This window comes from Nilaparvata lugens, chromosome 3 (genome assembly GCF_014356525.2).
Source record: "Nilaparvata lugens isolate BPH chromosome 3, ASM1435652v1, whole genome shotgun sequence".
Classification (NCBI taxonomy): Eukaryota; Metazoa; Arthropoda; class Insecta; order Hemiptera; family Delphacidae; genus Nilaparvata; species Nilaparvata lugens.
The window spans coordinates 27,949,537-27,968,473 of NC_052506.1; the positions used below are offsets into that span (position 1 = coordinate 27,949,537).

Here is an 18,937-nt window from a genome sequence, read left to right on the forward strand (position 1 = left end):
TCTGCATATTGTAAAACCTTACTTCTAAACTGTAAACTGGCAAAATCATTCACATATATATTAAATAGGATCGGTGATAAAATACTTCCTTGAATTAATCCACAGTTCTGTTCATAACTATTACTTACATAACCATCTATACCAACATGCAGTACTCTATCTTTGAAATAATTCTCAAACAGTCTTAACAGTTTACCTCCAACACCCATCCCACTCAATTTTAAAAGCATGACTTCATAATTCACAAGGTCGTATGCTTTTGTTAAGTCAGTTGTTACCGAAATTACAAATTTGTTGCTATTTAGTGCCCTATTGATATCACCAGTCATTTTTTTTCAGAAAATTCAAGGATTCATTCATTTTATATAAAATTTCAATACAAATTAAATAGATCATTGAAATCCTCCAAAATCGCTATTATAAACAAATATAATTCATTTTATAATAATTTATCCTCAAAATTACATGGATTTACTTCTTACCGAATTTGAAATGATCTATCCCAAAAATTTAAACTTTTGGCGCTCATGTATAAAAAAGTAATGATCGGAAAAAATTTACCTGAGAAAACTTTCAATTTAATTTTGATAGTTTAATAGTATACAAACCGAAAAACTTTGTAAAATATAATACCGGTTTTGTAAAAACTAGTAGAAAGTTTTTTTTAGCTTTTGCGCAGCCTTAAAATCGTATCAAGGAGTTGAGGCTTGAGAAAATGTGCTGGGTTGTATATTTAAAGACCAAGTCAAGAAAAACTATTCTAATCCACTAATTCTTCAAGTTTGTCAAGACCCTGGGGCTAGTCAAGTTATTATTCAGTCATACATTTTCAATAGAAATATTAAATAGTAATTTATAGTCTTATGTTTGAAAGGGTTAGAAAATTCAAGGATTCATTCATGTAGTTTGAATTTTATTTTTTTTAATTACTGTACAAAATTTCAATACAAATTAAATAGATCATTGAAATCCTCCAAAATCTCTATTATAAACAAATATAACTCATTTTATATGTTAATTTCATAAACAGTTTGGTATTGTAATTACAAAATGTTTGCTTTCTAACTTATTTAATGAATATACCCAAAGATTAATAAACCTTAAACGTTACCCTACCATATAAAAGATTTGACATAAAATTTTTCAGTATATTTATTAATATATGGCCAGCTTTCTAGGACACTCATCAAAACTAATGGACCATTAAACCTATAGAATTAGGTTCATTAATTTAATGAGTGACCAAGAGCCGGGACTCAGGTACCAAAGTGATAATATCAGATAATATCTTAGTAGCCTTTTAATTATGAATACATATCACAATACCACCTTTCACACTATAAAAGAGACTATAAAATTATTCTAGAAAATTTAATTGCTTTGTATTGCTTGAATTCGATATTAAATAGATTATTTAAAGTTATATTTTGTACAAGTTACCGTACTTTTAACATGGATTAAAAAAAATTCGAAAATTTATATTGGATTAATATCGTACCGTAATTGATTATTATTATTCTTGATCTAATACAATTTAGTATCTTCGGTGTTGATTGACTTCTTAAGGTGCGTACAGACTTTCGCTCTGCTCCGCAACCGACGTCACTCGAGCAGAGCGATTGATGATCGACCGGGGAACAAGAATGGAACGCGAGAAGAGCTAACATCTCCCGTAACGTTCATGATCGGTGCGAATACAGAGCGGGGGCGGAGCGATGGCGGAACGAGGGCGGAGCGGGTTGGAGGCGCGTATATCTGTACGCAGCTTTAGAGTTACTACTACTTGGAGTTATTTAGAGCATTCATGAATGTCTAGAACATATCATATTTTATTTAAAATATTTTACCTTTTCACATGTCTTAATGTCATTTCAGCAGAAAATAAAGTAACCAGGATTACCAATATTAACTTCTGAAAAAATAACAAAAAAAGTTTTATAATTTAATCGTGGTAAATAGAATAATAAAAATCTGGTGTGGTACACTCACACAACTTTCCTTGCTCATATTTGAAACTACGATCAGACTTCTGTATATGTGTATAAATATAATTATTGTTTTCAGAGTACTTTTTCTTTGTGTGAATTGTGAAATTCGATGATTTTTTCAGTCGTCATTTTTTTAAAGTCGTCAAAACAGCTGTTCTACAGATGAAATATCTCGACTATGTGTTCTTTTTATGAACTGCGCTACCTACCTACCTCATGCACGAGAAGGAGGTTACTAAGTCCATTTCCCAAGGATGGGGTGGACCCCCCATTGGTTTCCCAGAAAAGTGACTCATGCCAGTTGATAGAGCTGATAAATAACTATACAGGGTATGAATTTGAAAAAAATCGGTAGAGCCGTTTTCGAGAAAAACATGGTTTTTTAGTAATTATCCGCCATTTTTTCCGCCATCTTGAATTGAATTTCTTATTGTCGGATCCTCATGGTATAAGGACCTTAAGTTTAAAATTTCAAGTCAATCGGTTAATTAGGAATGGAGTTATCGTGTTCACAGACATACACACACACACACACACACACACACACACACACACACACACACACACACACACACACACACACACAGACCAACACCCAAAAATCATGTTTTTGGACTCAGGGACCTTGAAACGTATAGAAAACATGAAATTAGGGTACCTTAATTTTTTTTGGAAAGCAATACTTTCCTTACCTATGGTAATAGGGCAAGGAAAGTAAAAAATGAATAATTATTATTGTATTGTAATATGGGAATATTGAGAGGTTTGTATTGTAGTTTTTTGTGCCTTTCTTTCAGGTTGATGAACTGATCAAAATTGGACTAAATTTTTCCAATATGAACTCACGTGAACCTTGTTCTTGATAATTGAATAATTTATTCATGCACAAAGTAAGCACCTAAATTTTGTGTTGCCATAAAAGATTTGCCAACTTGCTTCTTATCCATCCAAATTATTGTAGTCTTCTAGCATTTCCATAGTACTGGCTTGAATTTCGTAATGAAATTAATGCAAACGTATTTAGAAATGTGACCCCACGACGTTTTAACCTGAAATTATTAGGCCGGGCGCTCCACGTGTTTTCTTGCAAATCGGAAAATTTGAGTGGAAGAGTGGCAGTTCTAATCGAGTCGTCACCGCGAGAAGAACTGATGTAGTCGCAGAACAAGTCTCGGTCTCTAATTTAGGCTTCGGCCTAATTAGATGAAAAATCTCCTTATCATTTTTATTTTGTATAAATAAAAGCATGTAGTCTGAAATATAGTACCGTAGTTGAAATGTAAGCGTGAGTGATATTGAGTGCCGATGTATTTGTTAAACTTTCGATTCCATGGTGAGTGCCAAAATTATTTTATTATGCTCAAATAGATTGACCACATAAATTGACCGAGGCCCTAAATTTATTGTAGAGTGAGTTAGCAAATTCTTGACTAAATATCAATTATTATGAATAATTGCGATAAAGTAGTAATTTGAGAAATATTATTTGAAATTAATTTTTTTAATGTTGTAATATTGAAACAAGTAATTGAATAAATAACCGGATTGATTACAGTGAATATTATAATTCGATGTAACAGAATTTCAAAGATGACCGATAATTGTATAATTCAACTAATAAATTAATATCAGTAGCATTTCTACAAAATCTTTTATTTTACGTTCCTGGCTCGTGATAAGTTACTTGTTTCTAAAACAGGTGTTGTTAAACAATAGTGAAGATCTTGGCATTTGCATGAACGAATCTCCCAACCGTGGATTCAAATAATTTAAACAGTTGAGTTGAGATTTTTAAAGCAGTTATTATATATTTCCTTCCTTATGAAATTTGGAGCTAACAAAGTCCCTGGCCTCCCACCCCATTACAATGGCGTCAGGTGTGGAGTAGTGTTATTAATACCTCCACCCGTTACAATGAAGTCAGGTGTGGGTATTGGTTATATAAATACCTCCTACTATCACAGTATTTATAAAATTGTGTTGTAAAATTTAAAACCTAGTTCGAACATTTCTAACCTTGTTATACGATGAAAAAAAATGTAATTCTGTACCCTGGAACGAGTTGAATGAAACTTACTTTTTTGAAAAGAAATTCAGTATACTATTTGATGGTTCTGTTGATTTTTCTCTACCTGATGGTCTTCCTCTCTTATTTTTTAGAGGTTCAGTTTCAGTAGAGTTCAATATTCTTTTCTTTGACACCATAATCGCTTCAGTACTATTTAGAGATTTGTGAAGATCTAAGGCTACATGATGATCCAAGTGGTCAGGAAATTCGGACAGTCGAACAGATTCTCCGCAATGGGGACATTCCACACTGATTTCAGTTTCTGAATCTCGAATTCCAATAGTATTTTTTGTGAAATCAGAATTTCCACTTCGGACTGCCAGGTGAGAGTCGCAAGAATCAATATCTTTATCTGAGAAAAGATCGGGAGATATCTCCGTTCCTTGATATGAGTCGGACCCATTCTCATCAACATTCACAACATGAGTGCTTGATTTTATTTTCTCAACACCCAGACTTTCATGCATATTATTAACTACTAGAGAATTTGATGGCTCTGGATTACTCATCTCTAATCTATAAGATTCAAGTTTTCTACGAAACGGTGAAGGCATTAGTTGAACAATGGTATCATCTAAATTATTGATATCGGGAAACACTTCTCCAGGACTTATCCAACTTATTTCTTCGTCTTTTATCGGTACATCACCATTCTCTGTACTAACAAGACACTCTTCAGATTCAGATGAAACTAGAATTATATCACCACATTTTATCACAGTTGTTTTATTATTTGAATTTTTTTCTGCTGTATATCCTCTCTTCAGTGACTTTTCTGGTAAATCATTAGTAATCGAAGTTTCTGTATAATCAAACATATCACAGTCCGAATCAGTTTCATTTTTAGTTGATAAAACTTTGTTATCAGCCTGTTCTACTTTATTGGAGTTTTCTAAAGCAACAATACTATCTAAGTTTGAACCTTCGCCGTTTTCTTTTAATGACGTATGAAAGTTTTCTTTTGAATTAATTTCTTCATTTGTAATTTCACTTCCTTTAGTTTTATCAACCTTCTTGAAGAATAAACTAAATTTATTCTCAGAACTATTTTTGGAATTTTTATGACCATTACCTAGATTATCCTTGAAGCTTACATCTGAGGAGCGTAAATTTTCCACATGACAGAATCCTCCAGATTCAGTGTCTAGCTGTGTTGCTGTTTGAGCTGTGGTAGAAGGTACGCTTTTTCCAGTTCCAGTTGTAGACGTCTTGGGGAAAAATTCTATAGTTCTGTTTGAAGATGATGTCCCTTCCACAAACTTTCCAACTGTTAATCCAAGAAACTCGAGTGGGGGCTGCCTGCAAATCACAAACGAGAACGTAATAGCACCGTTACATAAATGTAATCTACACATAATCATTGGTACACAACTCATCTGGACCAACTTCATTTTTTGCCTGATTCGAATTTTTCAAAACTTTGCAGAGTCAGAGTCTTATTGTCTTTATAAAAAATGTCCATAATATTTTCTATCCTATTTATTGCTCCAAGAGGATATGATTACTGACCTCCACATCCAAGTACAGAAGACACACAATAGCTTGAAATACGTTAGTATTTTAGAACAGTATAGATAATTAGTATAGATAATATTAACTATTATCTATGATATTATATATTATTATATATTATAACTATGAGTTTATAATTAGTTATATTATAACTATAAGTTATATATTATAACTATGAGTTTATAATTAGTTATATTATAACTATAAGTTATATATTATAACTATGATATTATAATATTAGTATAGATAACAGTATAGATAATTAGTATAGATAATATTAACTTGAAAAAGTAAGTGTGTTATAATGATAATTGTCTGTATTCTTGTATATATAGCAGTAGTGAAATTAATCAACAATAGATTTTCAAAGTGCAAAAAATAATGCGATTTCAAATGATTTTTTTATGTGGATGATGTCCACAGGCTTTTAGCTTGTGCGTGAGTAATGAAAAATGTGTGGGTGATTTGATGCGATGATCAAACGATTAGGTAGCGCTAGCATTCTGAAGGGTGCAACTCCTTAGTTGTCTCGGCTAACCGTCCGGAAATCTATAGTGAGGTCCACGTTATGATGACAGTGAAAAAAGAAGGAGAACAGCGTTTCTCTGCCTTGCTACTGCCTTCTATAGAGGATAGTTAATACCGGGACGGTATATCTGATGTGAGATCAACGGTTAATTCTTGTTTAAAAGATCAATTATATTATTTATTCGTCAAGAAAATATATTTTTCCATGATTAAATAATACATAATTGAGATGGATTATTTTGTTAATTAATTGTATTTCTACATTGTTAAAGACGATCTGGCAACGTTGCGGATAGAAAAGGATAGCACATTCTGATTTGTCGAAAGATAGACAAGCGCCAATGAATAGAATAGAATAGAATAGAATAGAATAAGTTTTAATGTAACCGCTTCTGAGGTCTTCAGAAGCATTACCTCCGTCACAATGTACAGCAAATGTCACACATACAATACAATAATTGGAAATATACTATTCTAAAAGAACTACAATATCATGATATATTAATATCATGTCCAAACAAAGAAAGATATTAAAAAAAATATATATATATATATTCAAATATAAGATATTCTGGTCTTGAAATATAATGCAGTCACACAAATAAAAACGAACTAACAGAAATGAAAAGTAGCAGTAGTTGATACAGTATTTACTTAATGTAGGTACCTCAACATAATACTAATAATTTTACAAAGTCCTAGCCAGTTCATAGAACTCCTGGAAAGTGTAAATGGGATTACTGATTAGGAATATCTTCAGCCTCTGCTTGAAAACTAGATTTGGCAAACCTCTAAATTGTTCAGAGAGCATATTAAAAAGCTTCACACCAATGAATAGAAATGTTTTTTGCGTGCTAGAATACTCGTAGCGGCTGGTGATCAAATTATTCCTGCCTCTAGTCTGATGCTCATGGATACTCCCTGCTCAACAAAACCATTCAAATTCTCCTTCACATAGGTCAGACACTGAAGAACAAAAATAGAGGGAAATGTCAGTATTCTAATTCTTTGAAGCTCTCTTTGCATTGAGCACGTTTTGGCAGACCACAAATAAGCCTGATTGCCTTTCTTTGAATACGAAATAGTTTTGAGCTATATGCCTTTGACCCCCACAGTACAGCACCATAAGACAGGTGTGACTGAATGTGAGCAAAGTAAACTACATTTAGAACATCAACACTGACACAAGTCCTTAACTTTCTTAATATAAATATTCCTCTATTAAGCTTTCCAGCGGTTTTATCAATGTGCCTGGACCAACTCAAACAGTTGTCTAGAGTGAATCCCAGAAATTCGAGTGGGGGCTGCCTGCAAATCACAAACGAGAACGTAATAGCACCGTTACATAAATGTAATCTACACATAATCATTGGTACACAACTCATCTGGACCAACTTCATTTTTTGCCTGATTCGAATTTTTCAAAACTTTGCAGAGTCAGAGTCTTATTGTCTTTATAAAAAATGTCCATAATATTTTCTATCCTATTTATTGCTCCAAGAGGATATGATTACTGACCTCCACATCCAAGTACAGAAGACACACAATAGCTTGAAATACGTTAGTATTTTAGAACAGTATAGATAATTAGTATAGATAATATTAACTATTATCTATGATATTATATATTATAACTATGAGTTTATAATTAGTTATATTATAACTATGATATTATAATATTAGTATAGATAACAGTATAGATAATATTAACTTGAAAAAGTAAGTGTGTTATAATGATAATTGTCTGTATTCTTGTATATATAGCAGTAGTGAAATTAATCAACAATAGATTTTCAAAGTGCAAAAAATAATACGATTTCAAATGATTTTTTTATGTGGATGATGTCCACAGGCTTTTAGCTTGTGCGTGAGTAATGAAAAATGTGTGGGTGATTTGATGCGATGATCAAACGATTAGGTAGCGCTAGCATTCTGAAGGGTGCAACTCCTTAGTTGTCTCGGCTAACCGTCCGGAAATCTATAGTGAGGTCCACGTTATGATGACAGTGAAGAAAGAAGGAGAACAGCGTTTCTCTGCCTTGCTACTGCCTTCTATAGAGGATAGTTAATACCGGGACGGTATATCTGATGTGAGATCAACGGTTAATTCTTGTTTAAAAGATCAATTATATTATTTATTCGTCAAGAAAATATATTTTTCCATGATTAAATAATACATAATTGAGATGGATTATTTTGTTAATTAATTGTATTTCTACATTGTTAAAGACGATCTGGCAACGTTGCGGATAGAAAAGGATAGCACATTCTGATTTGTCGAAAGATAGACAAGCGCCAATGTTAATCAAATACTGTCATTATAACATGGACCTCACTACACAGTGCAGATATCACAATTTATAATAAGAATTTCATAATAAAGAATAATGGAACAGAGATTGATGATGATAATGAAATTATATTCCACGTGATTACCATGTATTCGAAGTGGGAGATGCATTGTTGGTTTTCTTGATAGCCGCTAATGCAACCTGCATTATACTTTCCGCATCATAGGCTGAAATTTGACTGCATTTTGAAACTTTCACTTTTTTCATATTGATTGTTTGCTGCACAGATGCTGTTAATGAGTGCGCTCTCCTCTTATACTGAAATCAATGGAAATGAAGCCAATTAAAATACCTAGGATAACCATAATTGATTCTATATTTACATTTAAGGAGTAACCTCAGGCCAGTGAATAAATATAACAGTCACAGGGCCATTTACAGCTGAAATATATTGTATAATCAGGCTATGTGAAACCTTCCCATAAGAAACTCTCCACCAACATAAAGCCATACAAATATACACATTTTTAAAACATTTTTTATGAAGAGGATGTGCTTTATTTTTTTGAAAGCCTGAATCGCAAATTGAAATATTTTTTAAGATATTGTATTGTCTTAAATCATCTCAATCAAATGAAAACCAGCAACAATGAATTGTTGTTCAATAAAAAATATTGATCAATTGAAGTTGAATCCATTTGAAATAGAATGTTTATTTGGGCTTCAAGAGTATAATCTAGTTTACAGTCCTGAACTATTAATAACGAACAAACAAAAACAAATTTGGTTCTGATGATCGGGTTTCTGGGTTCTTGACAAGGAAAATACTACTTCAAAATTCCAGAAATCATAAAATCTTCCAAGATACTAGCAATAAGAAATACCTGCAAAAAACCTCATCTTGCAACCTATATCGGAATAAATAAGATCAAAATCATGATTTAAATGAAAAAGTGTCTATATAGCCTCTTATCCATAACTACAGATTGAACGCAGCAATATGACTAGAGATTGAATTAAGGGAGCTTATAGAAATGAGAACGGTCTACAACATTTAAACTCGGCACTTTCTCGGCAGACCAATGTGCCGCAAAACAAGTGTTGCTGCGGTTCCGTATTTCACTAGAGCTACGTACGCAATTGATTACTCCTCTTTTATTCTCAAAATCTAACTTTCCTATGAATAAAGATAGATTCTTATTTGGATCCAGCACGCCCAAATACTAAAAGCGTAAGTTAGATTTCCGAAAATATAAAAAAAGGAGTTTTGGTTACTTTAATTCATTTTATAGTGCTCAAGGTCACTAGAGCAGCATAGCGTCTTCGTTGTGCTAAGTTAGCGTCAACATTGTCATTGCACCCACGTTCATACACTTTGCACCAACATGGAAATAATAGGCAAAAAGTTGTAAAAATCGTTCAGCGAGCTGTGCCAGAATGTTGTTATGATATTGCACATTGCCAGAATGGAAACTAGGCTTATAGAAAATCCAACGTACTAGACTGTAATCCTCGTCGAGTCTTTCAGCAATCTCAGTTGAGAGTTCGCTGAGCCAATGCATGACATCCTGCCTGGTGCACAGGCTACTCCGGCCCGGAAACTTCTTGCAACAGCCGATACTCTTCGACATAAGCTTCGATGTCACTGGTTCTGAATCAATACCTCTTGCAATATTATAAAGCCACGTCCTGAAATACGAAATAAAAACCAAACATTAGTTGAGAATATTGATTGAGAGTGAGAGTACTGTTGGTAGTAAATCACTTATCATGGTTAGAAATTATAAAAAATGGGTTAAGGGTGCCCGGGGTGCGATTTATGGTAGAAAAAATCAGTTGCACATCATACACCAATGACATTTAAACAATGCCATCTTTATCAAGGCAGTACTCGATAATTATGATGCTTCTATTAAATAACGTTGATAATTTAAAAAGATTAGGCCTATTCCGATCTATCAATATTAAACAAAATATTCACGCCCTCTATTTAGGCTCACCCAATACAATTGATATATAATATAATATTTGTGGTGAGACCCGTAGATAGCTTAAATTATCTATTCTGGCTAGGTGGAACCTTCCCTTAAGGGACTCCCACCAACAAAAAGCCATACGAAGTTTAGTAAATATCCAATACAAAAGTGTTACATACCCTCTTTTTGCATCGAAATGGGATTGCAATTCCTCTTCCGAAAACCTTGCAAGGTCTGCCATCACTTTACAATTGAGGGTATCGATGACAGTAGAGCCAAACTTGCCTCCTAGATTGCGAACCTTCTGAACCGGCAGATTGCTAAATAGTTCGGCGACGCCTGAACAAGGCAGTACTGTCTGCCGATTCGGTTTATGTAAGCCACAAACCAGCTTGGCCATAATCTGAAGAGAAAATACTCATAAGATGCAATGTAAATTACAACCATGTTAAAGTATAAATTAGTATGCGGGTAATGGTTGTATAATGATAATTCACTAACAGCAGAATAACCTCATTAGGCCTAGTGGGTTTTCCTAATTCTCAAATATTTTCCTGTCTTAAGAAATTTTCTTACTCTATATTTTGATGAGTCAACAGATTGATACAAAAGTGAATTTACTTGAAGCAGGAGAGAATTCGAGAAGGTTTGTACATAGAAACTTTTTTCTGGTTGAATTACTGAAATATTATTAATAGTCATAAAACTCCCAAGTGGAAGACGTTCAAAAATAGTTTTTATATTTGTGACTTCTTTTTATTTGTCCACAGCTCTTCATTTTCAACGAGCACTCAGAGTTCCTCTCTTCGCTTCATTCAGTTCTCACTCTTTGCATTTTTGTCCCTGGTTCCACTTCCCATTTTTCAAATTCCATTTTCTTTACTTATTTTAAAGCTATTTCTGTTGAAAATATCAACTTTATAACCTTCAAATATTAATAAGTATTTTTTTAAATTCTTTACCCTTCTCCTTATCAAGTGATTATACATATTTCACTATTCCTTTGGTGATCTGTGGTCTGAAGGTTTCATTATATTCCAGTCAAATGATCATTTTTTAGGAAACAGCCCCGAAAGAATTTTTCTCGACGGTTCTATATGTATTTTGGGGCGCTGAATTCGAATCTGAAATTTGCTGACACGCCAAAGGGCGGCTTCACCCCCAAAAACCCCTGAAATTTCGGACTTTTTTAATTTTTCCATTTAAACTCGAAAACTATGAGTTTTTTGAGAAAAATCGTTCTCTACAAAATTAAAGGTAGTAAAATTTCCATTAAATTGAGTGGTCGCGCTGGATTCTACCATTTTTGTTTCCAGAGCTACGATTTTTTCTAAAAAGGGGTATTTTTAAGGAGTTTTCAAAATTATGCAAACCTACCACTTCTACCCTATACAACTTGGCTATTTTTCTAGTATAGATAAAAAACCACACATCACGTGAAAAAACAATTCATTATGAACAGGATTCCTTAGGAATTTTCGAATTTAGTAGTGGTGGAGGGGAATACACCCAAAAATAAAAAAAAGGCCTACAGCCAAAATACAAATTTTTCATTATAATACCTTTCCAAGGGCTTCCTAACAAAAAATATATATATTGGCTGAAATCATCTCACGAGGGTTATTTTCTATGAGAATCACCCGTTAGAAACATTTAATTCCAGTATTTCCTAGTGGGGGGTACGTCATAAGGATAGGTCAAGGATTAAAACTTTAAACACTTATAATTTTTGACAGAATGATCAGATCTCCTCGTACTACAGCTGATTCTTCTCAGCTCATCAAGGCGGTTCAAAATAATGTATCATAACTGAAATTTTATGAAAAAATAAAAAAATCCTCCTTTAATGTATTTTAGCTCATATTTAAATACACAGAAAAATGGCCAATTTCTATACTGTATTCAAAACTGTGTATCACAGTAACCCGAAATGATAAAGAATGATATTTTGTCTTGATTTGAAAAACAGAATTTCTCGAGAATTTCCTCGGCATAATGAGCAACACTTTTTATCATGCTACTAGTTTAACAATGGTCAAGGATTACTTATCGATTTTCCTACAAGTAGAACATATTGCGAAATGCTAGAAGCCATTGACCCCGATCTACATGAGTGGGTTATTATAAATCTTTACTGGATATAAACCTTTCAAATATAAAGGTAATACCTATTTGTCAACCATTTCATGTTTAAGTGTGTTCAAGTGAAAACCAATGGAAAAAGAGAGATTTTTGTAATGGAGAAGAAAAAGGTTGATAATGAAAAACTGTTATAACCAAGGAACTACCCAAACAGGCTTTGAAAAACTATCCTACAAGACAAGTGACACTGAAGAGACTAAGAGATTTACTACAAGCTGACTTGGTTGAAATAATTCCATACTCATGTCACAACAAAGGCTACAAATACATTTTAACAATAATAAATTGTCTGAGTAAGTTTGCACACCCAGTACCAATTAAAAATAAATCAGCCAATGAGATAGTTGATGCATTTATTCCTATACTTGATAGACATGGCACACATAGCCTCCAAACTGGCAGTGGAAAAGAATTTATGAACTCAAAGTTTGCTAGTCTAATGAAATGCTACAATATTAATCACTATACTAGCTATTCTGATAAGAAAGCTTCAATTATTGAAAGATTCAATAGAACATTGAAACAGTCAATGTGGACAATGTTTACCGAACGGGGATCTTACAAGTGGATGGACATTATCAATTGGTTAGTTTCCAAATACAATGAAAAAGTGCATAGAATAATTGGAATGCGGCCTGTTGATGTAGATTTAAAACATGAGCACCTGCTGTTGGACAAAATGGCTGAAAATCGTCATAAATTTTGTCAAAAACTGTCAAGAGAGGTGCCAAATTTCTATCCAGGACACTGGCAGGAAATCAAGCCTGGTGACAGAGTTTGTAAAAGCAAGTATAAAATGACATTTGACAAGGGCTACCTTCCAAATTGGACGATGGAACTGTTTACAGTCACACATGTAAGACTAACACTTCCTGTGACCTATGAATTGGAAGACTACAGTGAACAACCTATAAAAGGAGGATTCTATGCTGAGGAGTTGTAAAAGACCAGTGTGCCCGAAGTGTTTGAAATCGATAAAGATATTAGGAGACATGGTAATAAGCTGTTAAGCTGTTAGTCAGTTGGGAAGGATATGATAATAGTTACAACTCTTGGATCAATCGATAATAGTTACAACTCTTACAGATCAATCCTTCAGATCCGATATGATGATAAGGAGAAGGAAAAGGAGAAATACTGTACTCGAACTTGTTGAAACTGAACAAAAGCTTCCAGTTATTGATTTCAATTGTATTGTTAGTAGAAAATTTGAAACAGCAGGAAAAGAGACAACTATGACACAGTTCTCTATTTCCAAATCACAGGAGATGCATCATATGTGGACCATCATGCTGTGGTAAAACAAACGTTCTATTCAATATACTATTCAACCCAAATGGAATTCGATTCTCAGATATTTACATATTCTCCAAAACTACATTTCAAGATAAATACAAATTTTTATGAGCTGTAATGAATGGCCTTGAACCAGAGTTTAACTATACAGAGTCTGACACAAGTGATGAAATTCCACCACCCAACTCTATAATAATTATATTCAATGATGTAATATGCAAACAACAATATGCTATATATGATGCTACTTTACAACAGGGAGACACAGCAATATAGATGTTTTCTATTTGGTGCAAACCTACAGCCATATACCAAAACAATTGATACAAGACAATGCCAATTTTCTAATCGTGTTTCAACAGAATAAGTTGAATACAAAACATTTGTACAGAGATCATGTGTGCAGTGGTGATATGTCACTAGATGAATTTCAAACCATGTGCGATAATGTATGGTCAACATCTGTGCATGTGTTTATAGTTGTACATACATCTGACAATAATGTCAGTTGTACACCAGTTCTACACCAGTTGTACTGTACAACTGACAAGGATAATGGGCACTACAGACTTTGATGGATTTGATGCATTTTTAGTCAGGGCACAACCAAAATAACTTCAGTGTGGTGTCAGTTGTCAAGGAAGGAGGTGAAGTTTTTGGAGCTGGCATCAGCAACTCAACTAAGAAGACTAGGAAAAATATGGGAAAGAAGAAGTATAGTAAGGATGTAAACAAATTAACAACTACCACGAAGGTTAGTAAGCTGAAACGTTATATAAAACAAAAACATAAAGCACTTACACAAGATATATCTTTAAGTGATGAACAAAACGCTAAACAAATGCAACTGCTCTCGGAACCACTCAAGGATATCACAAATCTGATTCTTAACAGTAGTGGTGGAAACACATCAGCAGTGACAACAGCATCATCAAAAATTCAACATCAGAAACAAACTACTACTCTTCTACACCATTATCTCAATCAAACATTATAAAACATAGCCACAGCTTCTAGTCTACAACATCAACTTTCCCTTCTACTTTTGATTTTGGAGAAAAGTGAAAGTGTGAACAAGGGTGGAGACAACAATGATCAGGAGGAAGAGGATAGGACCCTGACAGCTGCAGTATCTACAGTAAAGAGACATTTGATGCAAGACAATGATGATGATGATGTTAATCAAACTATATTATCATTCAACAAATCAACTAGGGGAGAGGAGAAGGAGGAGGCAGTTATATTTTGAAATGGTTGAAGAAAGAAAAGGGAATCTATCAACATTTTGGACCAAGCATCAAACCAATAAGTGGAAATTATTTTTTAGGTAGCAAGGTAATGACATTTGACAAGGATGCACTGGATGCCAATGAAATAATTCTGAGTGATGTAGAAGTTGGAGAAGGAATTCGAAACTATACAGTTACACTAGGCCTATGCAAGTTAATTTTCATGAAAAATCCCAACACATTTCTAGCGACAGAAAAAGATAAAAGCTTTTGTCAGACAAATTCTAATTTGGACAAATGTCTATAGAAAAGGTTATTGTACTGACAGGAAAATTAAAAACTACAATCAACCAAAGTATAAGGCTATAATAAAGAAAGTACTCCAAAGAAACCAACAACTGTTGAATCTAACCTGCTAAATCCTCTTTCACATACACCACCAATTCTACCACTACCATCATCTCTAGCAAAAGCATCAGCAGCATCAAAACCATGTACACCCACTACTCGATTGTTGCAAAAGAAAGTAAAAGGTCAAGGATTGAAAACTCCATTCAATATTGTTCCAAACAGCAACAATGATAATATATATTCATTGACTACATTTACTGGAATGACCCTAATGAGTTGGTTGATAGACTTTACCTGCTTTATGAATCACAAGCAGTTGGTAATACTGGACATCAAAACGAAATCAATTTGATTTTAGAGGGAGTAATTGAAAATGGATATATTGAAGGCATTGCACCGGCAGCAATTTAAGTGAGGAGAAGTAAGTGGTGGTGGTGGAGGTTGATTGAATTTTTCAAAGAAAATGACATGATTCGGTGGAAATGTGTTCAGTGAGTTGCAATCTTTCATGATGAAATGAGGTCAATTGATCATCCTAGTCATATAATTAGCAGCAGTGGTAGAAACCGACTATTAAAAATGGTTCCTATTGGAAACATTAATATTCGAGGTAGAAGAGTTATTAATGTTGGTAATCCATGTACTGATAAAGATGCTATTAATGTCAATACGTGTAAACAGTTGATTGAACAAGCAATTAAACAATCTCCATCTTCATCATCATCATCATCTCAATAAACAGAAGAAGAATTATTTGAATCACTGTTGAATAGCGAAACATTAATGGAAAGAGTGAGAGAAATTACAATGTCAGTGTTTGTAATTATTGCTGATGCAATTTCAACGGAATTGGCACATGATACTTTTAATCAAGAACTTATAAAAGAAAGACTCATCAGCAAAATGCAATAAATACAGCCCAATTGTTCGAACCAAATCATTCCATGGCTGTCTTTGGAAAGGAAAAGACATTGAGTACTAAAAGTGGGAGAAAAAGTCAACCGAAAAAAGGATGTGGAATTTTGAGTGATATTACCAGAGTAGGATAAAAATGACAGAGATAAATCAACAATGACATCACGCCCCCCCCCCGCCACCTCAAAATCTTTCCCGCCATAAGCGAGCGCACACACATGCAGTGCCACCGACCAACTATTGATTGATTTCCACTCACCCTTAGTAAGGGTGCAACAGTTCAAACAAAATTGGCAGTGTAAATTCTATTTGTTTCAGACATTATAACATTGACTAGTATTCAATTTTGTGTGTGTGTAACACTTTGTGAGAGTATCTTCTCTCCTTGAAATTCAAAGATAGAGAGAATACTATAGTAACATTGTTTGAATATAATACTCCAGGTGTCTAGTCAAGTCACCCCTAGTAAGAGACACACTTCAGTTCAGTTGCAACTGACACAATTGTTGTGCATCTAATGGGCTATTGAAATGACTTAAGTGTCCTGTTTCCCCCTCAGATGTTGAAATTAAATATTAATAAGCAACTATAAGTAGTAGCCAATAAACACCACCAAAACTATTGATTTCCTCCTTACCCAGTAAGGGAAAAACTAGTTGAGCCTATTAGAAGCACAACTATTGATTTTCTTACCCTTAGTAAGAGTGCAACAGACATACCAAATTGAAGACATTTTATCAGCTTATCAGAGGCTAGTATTCAATTCTGTAACACTTTGTGAGAGTATCTTCTCTCCTTTGAAATTCTAAGATAGAGAATATTATAATATGATGATGGTAATGTGAAGTGGGGTTGCATAAACAAACCTCTGCTTCTTTTAGCAAGACATACCAGCTACTAATGAATTCTACAGGTACACCCCATTTATCTGATTGATGCTGTCTTCATGTGTAGCAGGTTGCGTAAGCAACCCCACTGTTGTCATTCACACAAACCAGTTAAATAGAATATTTTGTTTCTTCATTTTTTATTCATACAATTCGATTTAGTGATAAGTATAGTCATCTAGTGGTGAGTGGCTGAGTAAGAGAATGAGAGAGAGACAGTGTGAGTTAGTTATGCTTTTATTGATACATTATGGAATAAACACACAAAAATTCTGATTTTCTTTTGTATAACAAACAAGAGTGTTAGTATTGATAGTAACAATATAATATTAACAATAATAAGTGTAAAATCTATATAAACATGAACACTATAGAGTTTTAGTGGCATACAACCACAAATTTTGATTTGACAAACACATACACAACCTTAAAATTCTGATTTTCTTTGTATAACAAACAAGAGTGTTAGTGATATGCAAGTGCAAGTCACTGGTGTATTCGACAAATATTGTAATTGCAACAATAATAATAATATTAATTACACACACACACACACATACACATTATGTGTACCCTCTATAAGGTTGATGATGATGAGGAGGAGGAGGACAAGAAGGCATAGGATGTACTACCAATAATTATGTACCTCTCAAAAGAAATGAAGAGAAGTAAAATGACGCACTGTTTGACTTCACAACAGTTTCAACTCGTGTAAAATTGCTTTTTTGTACTGTCAATTCCATTTCAAACCATAGTCTATTGTTAATATTCATTTTGAATATGAATTTATAACAGAAAGTTCCATAATTTTCTTGTTAAACACAAGCTGATACAATTGCAGTATCTGCATATCTTATTCTCATGCATTGTCGGTCAATATTATAGCATACTTCAATGGTATCAACATTCAACTTAATGATCTTTGATATCATCTGTAATACACAATAACACAAACAATAAAATCACTGCTACTACCACTTGTTTCCTTAAGGAGAAGGAGAGGAGGAGGATGAGAAGGAAGAAGAAGCATTAGGTGAATTCTTATCTGTTAATAGGGGAGTTGAGTAGTGAACGCAGCAGACGTCTATCTTGTTTGCTCCGCTTATCTGATTTTTCGAGTTGAAGTTACTTTGTGCCGGTTTACTTGATCAGTCTTGAATTCAGTTAATAATTTAGTAAATCTGAACTTTTTGCATATTCAGTTAAAGTTATATGAGTTGTCACAAAGTGAATTTTTGTGACGGATGATGAGCCTTCGTCCAGCGTAAAATTAGCGAAATTATTCTATTTTAGAATAGGAATAGGATCGACTGCCGGATATATTTTGTTAGATTTGTAGTTGTGTATATGCATTATCACCATCGCCATCAACCCCTTTAAATCATCAGCAACAGGTTCATCATAACCAGAAATTTCCAGATTTTGTTTACCACTCTGAGCGTCCTCGTATTTTGTATTGTATTAGCATCATCCGTATCATCAAAACAATAAGTGGCTACCGAGTCGGGTCGCTATCGCTCTTCATGAAATTTCTGGAATAGAAATATTGTTTACCGGCCTGAATTAGTGTAGCAATTAGTATCATTGTCATCATTAGCTGCACCCTTAGCATCAGCACTAGTGGATTCAAACCCTGTCACATGACCAGTGGCATGATCGTCTTTTCAGACTCCCATTGGTCGGCAATCTCTTTTCCCCCGGCCTCCTAACTTTCAGCGACCGGGTGTTGCTTCAAGAAGACCTGGGAGAGAGGC

At 33.8% G+C, this 18,937-nt stretch overlaps 1 protein-coding gene across 5 annotated transcripts in view; it reads right to left on the reverse strand.

The window, feature by feature from the left end:
• Positions 1-2,641: 2,641 nt before the first annotated feature.
• LOC111055449 (DNA polymerase eta) overlaps positions 2,642-18,937 on the reverse strand; it is a 101,106-nt gene continuing 84,810 nt past the window's right edge. For all 5 annotated transcript variants that reach the window (XM_039423457.1, XM_039423460.1, XM_039423456.1 and 2 more), the window contains exons 6-9: positions 10,543-10,766; positions 9,887-10,076; positions 8,533-8,705; positions 2,642-5,355 (exon numbers count right to left, since the gene is read on the reverse strand). In XM_039423457.1, coding sequence (XP_039279391.1) covers positions 4,062-5,355; positions 8,533-8,705; positions 9,887-10,076; positions 10,543-10,766 — 1,881 coding nt within the window. In that variant the 3' untranslated portion in view covers positions 2,642-4,061. The remainder of the gene's footprint in view (positions 5,356-8,532; positions 8,706-9,886; positions 10,077-10,542; positions 10,767-18,937) is intronic.